The 13,976-nt window shown below is 36.6% G+C and overlaps 1 protein-coding gene across 1 annotated transcript in view; it reads right to left on the bottom strand.

The window, feature by feature from the left end:
• CFAP20DC (CFAP20 domain containing) overlaps positions 1–13,976 on the bottom strand; it is a 361,123-nt gene that overhangs the window by 209,156 nt on the left and 137,991 nt on the right. The window contains exons 10-11 of the mRNA XM_089682005.1: positions 10,788–10,880; positions 2,700–2,813 (exon numbers count right to left, since the gene is read on the bottom strand). Of these exons, the coding sequence (XP_089538131.1) occupies positions 2,700–2,813; positions 10,788–10,880 (207 nt within the window). The remainder of the gene's footprint in view (positions 1–2,699; positions 2,814–10,787; positions 10,881–13,976) is intronic.

Genomic DNA, 13,976 nt, shown 5'->3' with positions numbered 1-13,976 from the left:
ATAATTGGCCTGATATCACAGCATATACGTTACAAAGGGGACTATCATGCCCAATAATTTTCTTGTCGAACTTAAAGGGGAAATTGTTAGACTTGTTGCTAAACCTAGAACATAATTCTTACCATCTGTCTCGTGTGTGTGCGTATAAATCGGCACTTTTGAGTTTATATAATAAAAGAACAAACCCAAACTTTCATCAATGTGGCTGAAACCAACTGGTCTAAAATACTGTTGCTATCTTATCACATATATACATTTTATTAAAAAAGAACTTTTTCAATAGACCTTTGGATTTGACTACCGGGAAACAGATGTGAGCTCATTTTTTCTACAAACATTCATTTATGACATGGATCTGATCATGTATTTTTATGGTAGTGAATGGGTGAATAACACTGAATATTTATGCATATTACACATCATAGTGCAGAAACAGAATAAAAACAAGTACGGAGTCACAAGTTCTGTTTTATGTTTCCCTTCTATAGGAACACAACATCCCCCCCTGCTGATTCTCATCCCACTGGGTTCTTTTCATGGAACATATGAAAGCTTTAAAACTAAATAATTAAAATGAAATTGGATCTCAAAATACTGTCTTTGTTGTATGGCCCAGGAGTACCAGACATGAATAAGTCTACCTTGTAAAGGAGGAAAGCAGGAAAGATAGGAACACTAGTTTTTCTATAGTTCCTAGGGTTTAGCATGTTTTGAATATTTGGTGTTAAGTCTCAGCCATCAATTTTTGTAAGCCCAATCACCTTTACTTTCAATTATGTGCCCTTAGATATTTTTCCCATACATTTTTGTTATTTTATAAATTCCAAAAAGGTACAAAGAAATAAGACACAAAATTCATAGCTCCAAACGTTGCATCAATAACAATAACAGCAGCATAATAATACAGCCATGCTGTGGGTTGGGTTTTTTTATACCATTAATTTGAATTATTTTGAAAAATGGTAAAAGAAACAACAAAAAATATACAAGAGTTATATCTTCAATGATTGCATCAATAACAATAAGCACATTAGAAATTAATGCTGTGAGGTTTGGTTGTGAAACAGATAGGGATTATCAACAATGATGTTCTGGGTGACAGTAAGGAAGAGGTTACAAAACCACAACTCCTATTGCAAATTCCATTTCTTTTATGCAGGACTGCCATCAGAAATCATAGGATACCTTACTACATGGTGTCTCAGGCCCCTTGTACACTGCTACATATTGTAGTACTATAGAAAATAACATCATATAGCTTTTTCTGATCTAAAAGGTCAACAAATACAAGCACTGGGACCTCATCAATTTGATCAATTGCATTTACAAACATGAAGAAAAAGATCAGGAATCATCTTTCCTTTGTAGTATAGGATACAAGATAAACCCTAAGGCCCCTTTCACATGGGTGTTCCATCTGTCCATTTTTAATTTGTCAATAGACAGCAATTCATTTCTATAGACAAACAGATGATCATCCGTTTACATGCATTTACATCTGTGTCCATTTTCCATTTTTTAAAATGGAACAGCAAACGTCCAAATATATTGAGATGGAACAAATGTAAATAGATGTAAATGGATGCTGTCCATTTACACCCATTCCATTTTTGGTCCTTTCCCCGCTGAGCAGATGACAGGTGTGTGCCAGCTCCACTTATGCAGAGTGGACACAGACACAGCCCGCTGTCCTCTATGGGTGGTCGGATGTACTGTAAATGGACTGCCTGTCCATTTACACCCGATTGCCATCCGACCCGGCAAGACAGAGGGGAACGAATCCCCATAAGTTTGTTTTTAGCAGATTGGATTGGATGTAGGTGGGTTTAAACAGACAGAGGACCATTTACACCCACCGCTCCATAGAGGAGAATGGAGGTTCTGATTGGGTCTGCCTGAAAAACGGACAGGTGGACCTGATCAGAACATTTGTGTGAAAGGGACCGTACCGATGTAATCTGAATTAGTTTTCATGAGTTTCTTCTTAGCAAAAAACTTAACTGAACAGATGATGTGTGTGAAAGGGACTTAACGTGTTTCCTGCTGTACTCTATGAAGGATTATTTACATGTATGTTTAGCGCTACTTTATATAAATTCCTATTATTCCAGATACATGATGTTTTTTTTTTTACAGTGAAAAATTAAACCTTCTTTTTCAGTTAAAAAGTCACTAGAATAACTTTCTTTTAACGAAAGATAACATTACCTAATAAATTGTCATTCTGCTATTTGATGCCTTAAACAGCAGCTCTGTCCTACTCATCATTTCTGATGCTTACAGCATCCTTTTTTCCAGTATGACAAGTGATGTAAATTCTAGATGGCTAGACCTAATACTGACAGTGTAATAGACAGAACTAATGGTTTTCATTCTCTGATAGCGATCTTACTATTATTTCTCCTTCTGAGTTTTACATTTGTGCTAATCACATCTATAAACTAACATCTTGATGAAGCTACAGTAACATCTAAAATTAATTGGTAGGATTTATACAAGCTCCAAACATCTTGTGGCTAAAATAACATCTTCCGTACTGGGAGAACCAAACACAAAACTGTTTTTATTGGAAGAACCAAAGAATGTCTCAGTCTTCTTCCATCATAGCATTACATCTACTGCCAAAAACAGGTCCACAATAAAAAGCCATCACTTTATCAAGCCAATGCAAAAGCAGTGCAAGTGAAGCAAGGTCTAACCTGTAATGTTGGCTCTGGCGATACTCAGCGTCTGCGCTCTGTTCTCGCAGGAAGACGTATAGATCTGAACAGAGAGCTTATCTTCATTTCTGCCGTGTCCCAAAGAAGAGCTGTCTGAGAGAAAATATATCATATAAAATACATTTCTTCTTATCTGCATGTTTTAAATTGCAAGTGGATTTTTATTAGTTCTGAGATCTCTCCCTGCTGTTCCTCTGATAAGCCATAACTTAGAGGAGATATTTCCATTTTATTCACTTGCAATGCCTGCACTGTGTTTCATAACTAAGGTGACCAATTTAGTCTCCAAGCTGAGCTTCCATTTCTCAAATAAGTGCTTTGTTATTTTGTTTATGGCTTCTTTCTGTTTGATTTTCATTTTTCTGCAATTTCCAGGTCTTTATCTATACTCTGAGTAATGCAGTAGCTGGAGTGACACATTCAAGGAATATACAGTCCCAGGAACTATGACATGTGAATGCCAATGTCCTTGCTAATATTGGAATTCTCAGTTTTTGCATGAGGCTTGCATCTATGCCAAAGCTTCTAAGAGAGTATTGGTCAATCTATGCAATGGGATCAACAACAGTGGCACAAAGGAGGCATGTGTGATCATTAAGGCCTCACTCACACGGCCGTAAAAAAAAGCCGTTACAACCATTTTTTTATTTATAGATCTGAATTTTTTTATTTATGGATCAGCATTGTTTTCAATGGAGACATTTACACAGGTGCGTAAGCATGTACTGTGTTCAAATTTGGAACCAAAAATCTACACCTAGGGACATATGTATACACGTATATCATTGAGAAAAAGCATTTTTACACATGAAAAACAGATCTATTTACTGATCATTCAAGCAAGAACTTTTGTTCCTTGCCTAACGATCAGTAAATTTTTACGGCAGTGTTACGGCCATGTGAATGTAGCCTAAATGTTTAGTTGTGAAATCTTTCTCAGTACCTCATCACCTTTTATGGTGTTAATGAATTGCTACTGATTGAGAGGCTGTGCATGTTTCAAGGATGTAGAAAGTAAAAATAAATAGCCCAACAAATAGGCATAAAAAAGAAAAAAAATGCCCCTCTTTTGAAACCAAAGTCACTTGGTCCCTCTTTCTTCTTCTTCCTCAGTATCCCCCCTTTTGGTCTGATGCACGTTTCAAAATGTTACATAATTTTCACAATTTTATACCCAAAAGTTAAATATTCTAAAGAACCGCATTTGTTATTTTGAAAATCCAGTATAAAACAAAAGCAATGAGAGAAAAAACATCTCTTGTTGGTTTAATCCAGTCATTCTTAAGTAGGGTTCCTCCAGAGGTAGCTGAGGGTTTCTTCAATGATGAACAATTTTTGCCTCAGATAAGTAACCACTGATGCCAATGATGTTTTTAGATATCTGTAAGGAGGGCATTCTTTCCACTAACCCCCAAGGTTAGCAGAATTATTCCAAGTGGCCACCATGCTAATGCACTGTGAGTTGTAGATATAATAATTATTATCAGGGGTTCCCTGAGACCTGAAAGTTATTTCAGTGGTTGCTCCCTGTTAAAATGGTTGAGAAAGCTTGGTTTGTCAATATTTGTGAAACTGGACACAGGTGTGTCTTTTGCCTGCTTTTTTTAGGTCTATTTTTTTCTCATGTCAGAAAGTTGAGTTGTAAGGTATGGAGATGCAAGCTTGCAGAGGAACCCAATTAGATCTTTATTTAGCAACAAGTATTTAGAAATGTCCCAAAAACATACTTTATCTAGTTTTATGTTGAAGTACGTTTTATGCTCTATTTGTATGTATTTTTCTAGAGGCAATTATGACTTGTATCAGGGACATGAATCAGGTAATATAGATATCGGTTAAAGGGACAAAGTAGTAATTATAAAATAATTACTAGGGAACTTGTAGCCTTGTAGAGAGCTATAACCCATTTCAAACAAACATAATTTTTCCTTTACGGAATTTACTTTGTTAAATCCAAATGTGAGCAGTTGTTAAGGGTTACAGAGTTTTGAATTTCACCACTTTTTAATGCTTATAGTAATTTTTGTTTAGTTCTCTGTTTCTGGCTGATAAGATATACAGGTACTGCAACTAAAATAAAACTAATATAAAAGTGATCATTGGTGACTGGTTCTCTTTATAGGGCAGCTTTACTCAAAACCAATTTCATCCCTCACTGGGAATTCTACAGAAAGGTCTTCTCTCAGCTTTGACATGATATTGCTAAACTTGGCTTTTCATCTAATCTACTGCAATTCCTACGGAGAATCCTCTAGAGCAATGTACAATACTGGATTCTGAGCCCTCTGATGGACTCTACATAGTAATTTCAGGAGAACTCTCAGGCTAGTGACCTAACAAGATTTGCTAAAAAGCCAAACTAGGCCTGTCGTGGCCTCTCTAATGAAATCACAGACCTCAGTGAAGACTCAAGGACTTCTGTTCCCCATTCCACCCATAACAATACGGTTGTTTTTTCTTTACACCAAATCTCCAATAAAACCCATTTTGTAATATTTTTCAATATGTTTCCCCTTGAGCACAGCATTCATTTTTGCTACTGTAATACAACATAAATTCGGTTTGTTTGTCTTCTTGATGAATGAAATCCTTGAAGTTAAACCTTACTACAAGACATGTGACCACCGCTTGCACCTCCGTTCCAGGAAAATGAAATATTTCCAGTGATGTATTTGTTGCTGAGATTTCTTTTAGCGATGTAGTGGAATTATCTTTACACACAATGCTCATTTTTCCTGCGCTTCTTTCATATATCATGCAGTATCATCAATAACAAAATATTCTACTGCCGACTGCTCATTCATCAGAATGCAGATAGCTCAGGCACTGTTCAGATGTATGATCTCTCTCTCAAAAAAAAAAAACACAATTAAGATACGCAGAGGAAAGATGCAATCCCCCCACTCCCATGTCTACAGTCAGGTTGTCAAGACCTTCATACTGAAAAAAAAACAACAATTACTTAAGCTAAAAAACAAACTTTATTTAAGATGTTTGTGACAATTCTTGATCATAAGTTCCTAAAGCGGAAATTCACTCTTTCAATTAACACTGACTATTTTTAATCCTTATGCTGCTAGCAATAGTGAATGGATAGGAAAGTATATCATATTTACTTGTTTAAAAAGTTTTTTCTACATTTCTTCAGTTACTTCCTGGTTTCCATGCCTAGGCAAATGATGTCATACATCCCAGGAATCTTCAGGAGGGGAGGGAGGGTTCTCAGCTCAGCCAATGCCTGAGCTAAGGGCAGATGGATTCCAGGTAGTAAATTCTACATGATCATCTGCCCTCAAGATGGCCACAACCAGTTTTTCAAAATGATTTATCAGTAAAATAAAGCATGGAAACATGGATTGATGAAAGTCTGAACAATTCACAGAAACCTCATCTCCTAGAACAGTGGTCTCCAAACTGCAGCCCGATGGCTGGATGTGGCCCTTTGGTTGCTTTTACCTTGCCCTTGGGGCACTATTTCTTCCACTAAGACCAATGAAGGGATACAATTCCTACCAATGATACCAACAATGGGGCCCATTGACACCAATTGTGGCGCACAATTCCTCCCAATGACACCATCAATGGGGCACAACTCCTTTCCCTGACACCAAAGATGAGGCATTCTTTACTCCCACTGACACCAGGACATTTTCTACCCCTGATGGCCATGGTCCGGCCCCTCTAAAGACTGAAGGACAGTAAATTGGCCTTTTTTTAAAAGGTTTGGAGACCCCTGTCCTAGAAGAAGCTTGCAGTTATTCTTACCTATATATGCTATGGGGTTACTTACAGAAAACCAGTAAGTGCAAAGCAACAATTTTGCTTACTTTCCTTCCTACCCAGCAACACATAATCAGTTGCCTTAGCTCCCCCATCACTCTGTTCAGCTGCTGGTAACAAATACAATATCCTGTATTTTCAGGTATAAAGGAGCATTTGGTTCACTCCATATAACAATGCTGGGCCAATCACCAAAGAAGCCATGTAGCAAGACAGTCAACAGCCCTGTCTAAGCTTTGACATGTTAGACTAGTGGCTTATATAGGATGGTTGGAGCAGCAGGGAGTAAAGAAAAGGTAAATATATGCTGCCCAGGTGCAGGGGACTAAAGAGAATTATTTTCTTTGCCCTGCAGGGGCAACTAAACTGCTATTAAGCTTTGGAATCAGAGCACATTGAGGAACCCCACACCAGTAGAGAACATACATATTTAAAGCATATTGTGTCCCTTGTAGTAAGTGTTTCTATAGCTAGAATATAAGTGCTGCAATGTCACAGAGGTTTTCAGGGATAAGTCATTCTGCTTACGGTGGATTGTGAAAATCAGGTGCGTGCTTTGTTCTTCTAAATAAAGTCAACTTGTGGTTTGCCAGGGAACATGGTCATTTTAAAGCTGGTCCTAACAACAGCATGTACTCATCTTTTCTTTGCTCCCAAAACTTCATTTTAGAGATGCACAGGATGGAAAAATGTGTTTTACTTCGGATTCATTCATTAAGTGATCATTTAGTTTCATCATATTCATTAGATTATCATGACTTGTTTTTGGAACTCGTTTTGTATTTTCAGATTAATTTCATGTATTCTTTGTTCTGAATCGATTAGTATTTTCGTAAGTTATTTTCGGAATATTGGCTATATTCGTTTTAACATGTTAATATGTTATTTTAGTAGATTACTTATGCATATGCTTATGAGTCAACCCTGCTACTTCCAACCCACATTGAGAAATGGAATGAGCTTACTGGACGATATGCATCCGAAAGTAACAAATGGAACAAAATTAATTTTGGATTCATTTGTTATGTTATGATTTGGAGATTCTGATGGATCCACCTCCATCCAATCCAAATATAATAAGTCACTTTTATACCTTACTGTATTTATTGCAATAGGTTTCCATTTCATATGTAGTGCATTTTTTATATTATTGAAAAATATTATTCCAAAAAGGATCATCTGATTATCCAACAGTCAAAGACTACCGCATTTCTCTCATGTGATTAAAACGAAAGGATCTGAATCAATTTGGATCATTTGTTCTGTTGTTAGGTTATTTTGGATGCTTCAAACATTGACAAAAAGCCCAAATTATCCATTATGTCATCTGAATGAAACAAATAAATACGAATGAATTTGTTGTTTTTGTTATAATTTATTGTGGATTCTATGAAATTTGTTACTATTGTGATTTGGAGATACATCTGATTCTCCGAATAACAAAAAGTTTATTTGAATTTTGATTAATAACTAAACAAATTGCACATGTCTACTCTATTTACCTCCAGAAGAGAGGAGTAGAAGCCCTGTGTAAAAACAACGTCAATACTAATGGCAACATACACAGGGCTGTGGACTATCTTCCTGCCCCATATAAAGGAACTTGCCCCTGAGTAGGCAACTGCCAAGTACCACACTGTAAAATGAGAAAAGCATAAGTTCTCGTTCAATAAAAAAAAGAGAATAGCGCACAGAGTGATTCTGGCAGGAATACTACTAAAGCAATGTGATGCATAGTTAACATATATAAACATAAATATACACCACACCAAGAGTTTGATGAAAAGTTGAAGAGTATCCTTGAATTCTACTGCAAGTGCTAAATATTAAAAAAATAAAGCCAAAATGTAATATTCACCTGGCTAAAAAGAATTAAAAATGTTTGCAGTATATTAATACATTAATAAAGAAAATGCACAAAACACTGAACAATCCCTTTAAGCTATCTGAGTCATCTTCTTCAAAGCACAAGCATATATCAAAGAAAATAGGGCTATAGATGTTCGTACTTTCAGCTCTCAATCTCCTGTAGGGATAAGTAAGGGTCAAGCACAGTAACAGGGTCCCTGGGATGCCCTCCTTCCCACAGGAACAGAAATAAGTTCTCATCTACTCCCACTTTCCTCCTTAGCATTTTCATCTTTTTTAAACTTCTTTTCTGCCAGCCATACTAGGTATAGAGATGAGATTAGAGTTTAGAAATCCTGATTTTAGAACAGATTCAAACAAGATTGCGAAACAAGACGTTCCTATTTTATTTTTGTAATGAAAATGCATTTTTTCTTTACAGTGAACCTGTGACCAAGCTATGACTATCAAATATGGAACCAGCAAACACAAATGTTCCTGTGCTTGGGGATGGACTCGATGCAGGCTACAACCACATTAAGAATGTTCTGGAACATGCACACCTTGCTGCCCTCAAATAGACGGGGGGAATCCAAATATACTGAATGAGGAAAGAAAAAACAGAGGGCGCACAGGCCTAGTGCATTACCATAAAAAATGTTTAATAAAAAATAAAGTAGGTGTTGTACTCACAAATGACAATGTAGTCAAGGCACATCATAAAGAACAGCTGCGTCAACACCGCGCTGAGTAACAGTCTGCAATAGGGAGTGTAGACATCCAATAGGCTATTGGACTACATTGTCGTTTGTGAGTACAACACCTACTTTATTTTTTATTAAACATTTTTTATGGTAATGCACTAGGCCTGTGCGCCCTCTGTTTGTTCTTTCCTCATTTATCTAATATGGAAATGCATGTCAAGCAAGCTGTGCCTGACTCTAAACCATGCAAGAACTGAGCAGTAATTCAAACTGGAATTTCAAAGCAAGCAGCTTGTGTTCAGGTAGTTCTGTCTGCCTGACTAGCTAAGCCCGCACTCTCTCCTTCCCTTCTGTGAAACTGCAACCCTACCTTCTCCATCTTTTTATTTCCAGAGCTCTCTCAAAGAGGCTGTAGAATGTAAACAAAGTCACAAGAGGAGCTTATTTGCTCCGCACAAGGTACCAAGAGTACAAATTTTGAAGCAGTACTCTACTATCTTAAGGTTATCAATGTCCAACAAATACCATTGCAGCAATGATGGATATTTTGTCAAATAACTCTTTTATTTATTTAAGAATTCTAAAAATAGGCTACAAATGTATAGATCATGTTGCCATACAAAAGAAGAGAAGGATGGAAAAAAATAAATAAGAATAAGAAATTCAATGCTAAATCCAGTTTTCTATCCACCAGAATAAATAAAAAATCTCACAACCAAATCTGTTCAATTGTTCAACTGTATGCTCGCAATTATAAATATTTCTATGGTTGTGGCCTGCATGCCATGAAAAAATCTGTGTAATTTTATCTCTTGCTATTTGGCCCACATATAGCTTAACAAGTCAGAGAAGAAATACCCCTTCCCTATTTTCCAGTTCATATGGGCAACTATGAATTTTTATTTAAACAGGAGAAACTAGAAATTGAGCAGCCAGTGTTGAAATTTCTATTGCTTTAAAAAAGAATTCTGGGCAAAAAATGTATTTTCCCATGCAGTAGGGCTGTGAGCTCACTGCATGGGTTAAATGCACGTTTTTGTCTGGGAGTTTGGAAAGCAGAGATATACTTATGTAATCCGACGATCCTCCAAGAGCTAGACTAGTCCCCATTGCTACTGCTCCAACGCATGCTAGCAGTCTTGTAAATGGGCTGCTCCTGACATCACCATGCCCATAGAACTGTTCCGGGCACGAGGACATGGGAAAATAATCATTTTGATCGAAGCATGTCCACTATGATCTGTAACCTAACTTTCATGAAAACACTATGAGGTTGATTTACTAACACTGGAGAGCGCAAAATCTGGAGCAACTCTGCATAGAAACCAATCAGCTTCAATTTTTTTGTCAAAGTTTAACTGAACAAGCTGAATTTAGAAGCTGATTAGCTACTATACACAGCTGCACCAGATTTTGCACTCTCCGATTTTAGTAAATCAACCCTATGTCATAAATATTTATTTGTAAAGTAAAAATATCATACAAGTAAGAAAAAACTCTACATACAAAATCATCACAATAACTTACAAATATTCAAATATAAAATAAAATAACATTGAGTAAACTTGTTAAAGTTGTCATTTAAAGTGTCAGATCCAAGTTCAACATATCTTTACTGTTACAGCATGAACTGTTACTAATCTTTGTAGTTGGTATTTTTATTTATTTTCTTGTATCCATTTGATCAGTTTAGTTAGTATAAATATGTGGTTAAAATACCATTCTAATTACCTACCAAGAGTCAGTCTTGTTTGCTCTTTCCTTCCTGCACTCCTCAGTCTTCTGCTCCTCTCTGTTGGTGGCTCCTGGGGTGGATGTGGCTGGTAGTCTGTGTGTAACACAAAATCACATTAATAGTTATAACTAAAGAAGTTGCATTTGCCATATGCCCATAAACAGATGACTGATCGTCTGGGCCCTTTCACACATATGACTTGTTTCCCTTATAATTTTTCTATTGAAATCAATGGAAATCAATGAAAATGCATCAAAACACGTATCACATAACTTTACACTGTGCTTCCGCGTGCATTAATTTGTGCATTATGACATGCTGACTTCATAAGTTTCCATTTCATTCAATAGAAAACACATTACCACAAAATACATAGCTGTGAATAGACTTAGAAGCCTATGAAAGTTAGGTGTGACATGCTCAGTAGTTATTCAACATTGTGAACTGTCATTACTATTGTTATGGAAAAATAATAATAATATTATATAGTAAATTCTGTAACTTCCCTAGAGCTTTTATTTATAAAGTAGAAAGCACATTGATATAAAGGATGCTGTGTTTAAAGAATATATTACCCCAACATTTCATACTTCTGATATGTTCCTGTTGTACCACATACTTGTGTTAAAAATTATTCTGTTTTCCTTGTATCGCTTCCTTTGTCTGAAACACAAGTCCCTCTGCTTTCGTATTTCAATATGGCTATGACAGGCATAGAAGGCATAGCACATCCAGTGAGGGGCCCAGATCTGTCCTAAACTTGACAAGGACCCCTCACTATGTGCCAGTTATTGGCTAATCTCTTTACTGAAATGTGACCTGAAACGTTTTTCCAAAATCATAGCAAATATATTTAATTTGATCCTTCATGCATAGTCCCGCTGGACCAAGTCAATTTGAGTCCTCCGGACACAGTGGAACACAGATCGTCGTACGGGACCTCTGTGCGAGGTCCCGATCATGTGATCACTGATTGGCCAATCAGTGATCACATGCAGAGTAGTAAGCAAGATGTCACTTCTGACATCATTGCTTACTACGTGTGAAATCTGTGAATGATCAATGTACAAGGCTATTCACAAAACCATGTGACAAGCTGTGACCAATCACACCTCACACAGTAGTTCTCAATGGCTGCAAGAATGCAGCCAGAGAGAAGGAGAAATGATTGCTTTTACAGCCTTTATGAGTGTAAAAGCAATCAGTGTAAAAAAAAACAAAAACTTCATCACCCCCCACAAGTAGTACATTGTCACCATGGTGACACTGTACTGCTAGGGTTACAGTATGTAAAAAAACAAAAACATAAATAATAATATAAAAAAATAATTATAGCATGCTGTGCACACTTCCTATACTCGCCGTCTAGTTCCCGAGTGCGTGGTGACATCAGAGCCCCTCCCCTATGCCTTGCACCACCGGGTCACGTGGCTTCGTCAAGGGGATACGATAGAGGAGGCTCCATGCTATAATTATAAAGCGTATTTTCTATCATAGACAACTGGTTACCAATTAAAAGGTGTTTTAAGGATAAGGCACTATATTTCTCTTTTTTTTCATGTGTTTGAACTGTGGAGAATAAGGGGAGAAGGAGAAGTAGATCCATAGACCCTTGGAAGAACAGAGGGAGAGATCCATATATCCAATCCATATTAAGGGATCAGAATATCTAGGAAACCCCGTGGAAGAAGCGCTGTATTACATCTATAATCCATCAAAATTGCAAACACAGTGAAGTTGAAATATCCTATTTATATATTAGGACATGAAGCTATTTTTGCCTAATTGCATGTTAGGCTTCCATTAAGGTGAGCGCATAATAATATTATTTGAGCAAATTGCATGAAGTGAACACCGTTTTGGAATACACAAATTGACTCTGGGACAATCACTATTTTTATTTATTTTTTTTATATATTTTTTTGTCTTTGTTTTTTTATAGATATAATTTCATTATATATATATATTTTGGAATATTCAATCTTTCATTATTTTATTCAATGTTTTATTGTTGATAATGGTTTTTTGGTATAAAATGGATTAAGCACATTAATACGGGTATTAATTCTATTGCTAATTAAGCACTTTTAGCACCATTCATTTATAATTCAAATCTTCTTACATTTGGAGCAGGACACAGTTCTTATTTTAGTTTTTGGATTTATTTACACATGAATATGAGTATGTGCATTAGTGTCAGCGAACCATATTAGTATAAATCAATATCACATTTAAATATCACACTAAAATTAGCACCTTAGTGGCTCAAAAGCACTTTATATTTATTTTTTAATATTGAAATGCACATTGGTCCATAATGGAGTACCAGAGAGCATGCCTACCTGGATAAAAGCCTTTTATTCCACCCCTTTAAAACACTGTCCAGATTAATGGAAACAAATCTGCCACAAATTTAAATCCATAACAGAACTAGGCAGGCGTGCCGCCTTTCACTTCTAATCTTCATGTTACCCTTGAACCATTTCTGCACCATGTTAGAACTAACCCTGATATCTCTGGTCTTTTAGCCTGAGGATATCACCATAAGGTAGCAGCTTATGTTGCCAATCTACTCTTTTATATTACTAATCTCTCTCCCATCCCTCCTACAAGAACTTCGCACATATGGCACATTATCCAATTTTAAGGTAAACCTAAAAAAAACAGAATCTTTGAACACGTTATTAGAGGAAACCACCATGAGGATCCTTTGGCTTAGTTTTCTATTCTTTGGGCATCACAATCCATCAAATACCAGTCTACACATACACCTGTGGTTCCCTCCGTGATATTTAAAATAAATTACCTCCCGCTTTCTCATTCTTTGAGGAAAGACCTAGGTTCCTGGACCTACAACAATACATTCCCCTGGTTAGAGAGGCGCAATATCTTAAAAGTGAAAAATAATGCAATGGCTACTCTGCTTACTGCAACCATTACCACTGCGTGGTCCACGTGCTTTTTTCTGCACCATAAGATCGTAATACATTAAATTTGTCTGGCGAGGTACAGCACCCCAAATATACAGAGATGTTTTGACTAGGCTGAAAGTTAGAGGTGGTGTGGGATTTCCAGATCCAGCATATTAGTACACTGCAGTCCATATGGCTAGGGTGATCAGCTGGTGCAGACATGGTGAATACAAATTATGGATCCAGCTTGAACAGTATAGCTCCCCTATCTCATTGT

The sequence above is a fragment of the Staurois parvus genome, unplaced genomic scaffold (assembly GCF_062004578.1).
Source record: "Staurois parvus isolate SC_StPar_1 unplaced genomic scaffold, SC_StPar_1.0 ptg000283l, whole genome shotgun sequence".
Lineage (NCBI taxonomy): Eukaryota > Metazoa > Chordata > Amphibia > Anura > Ranidae > Staurois > Staurois parvus.
This window is presented reverse-complemented; position numbering and strand designations above follow the sequence as displayed.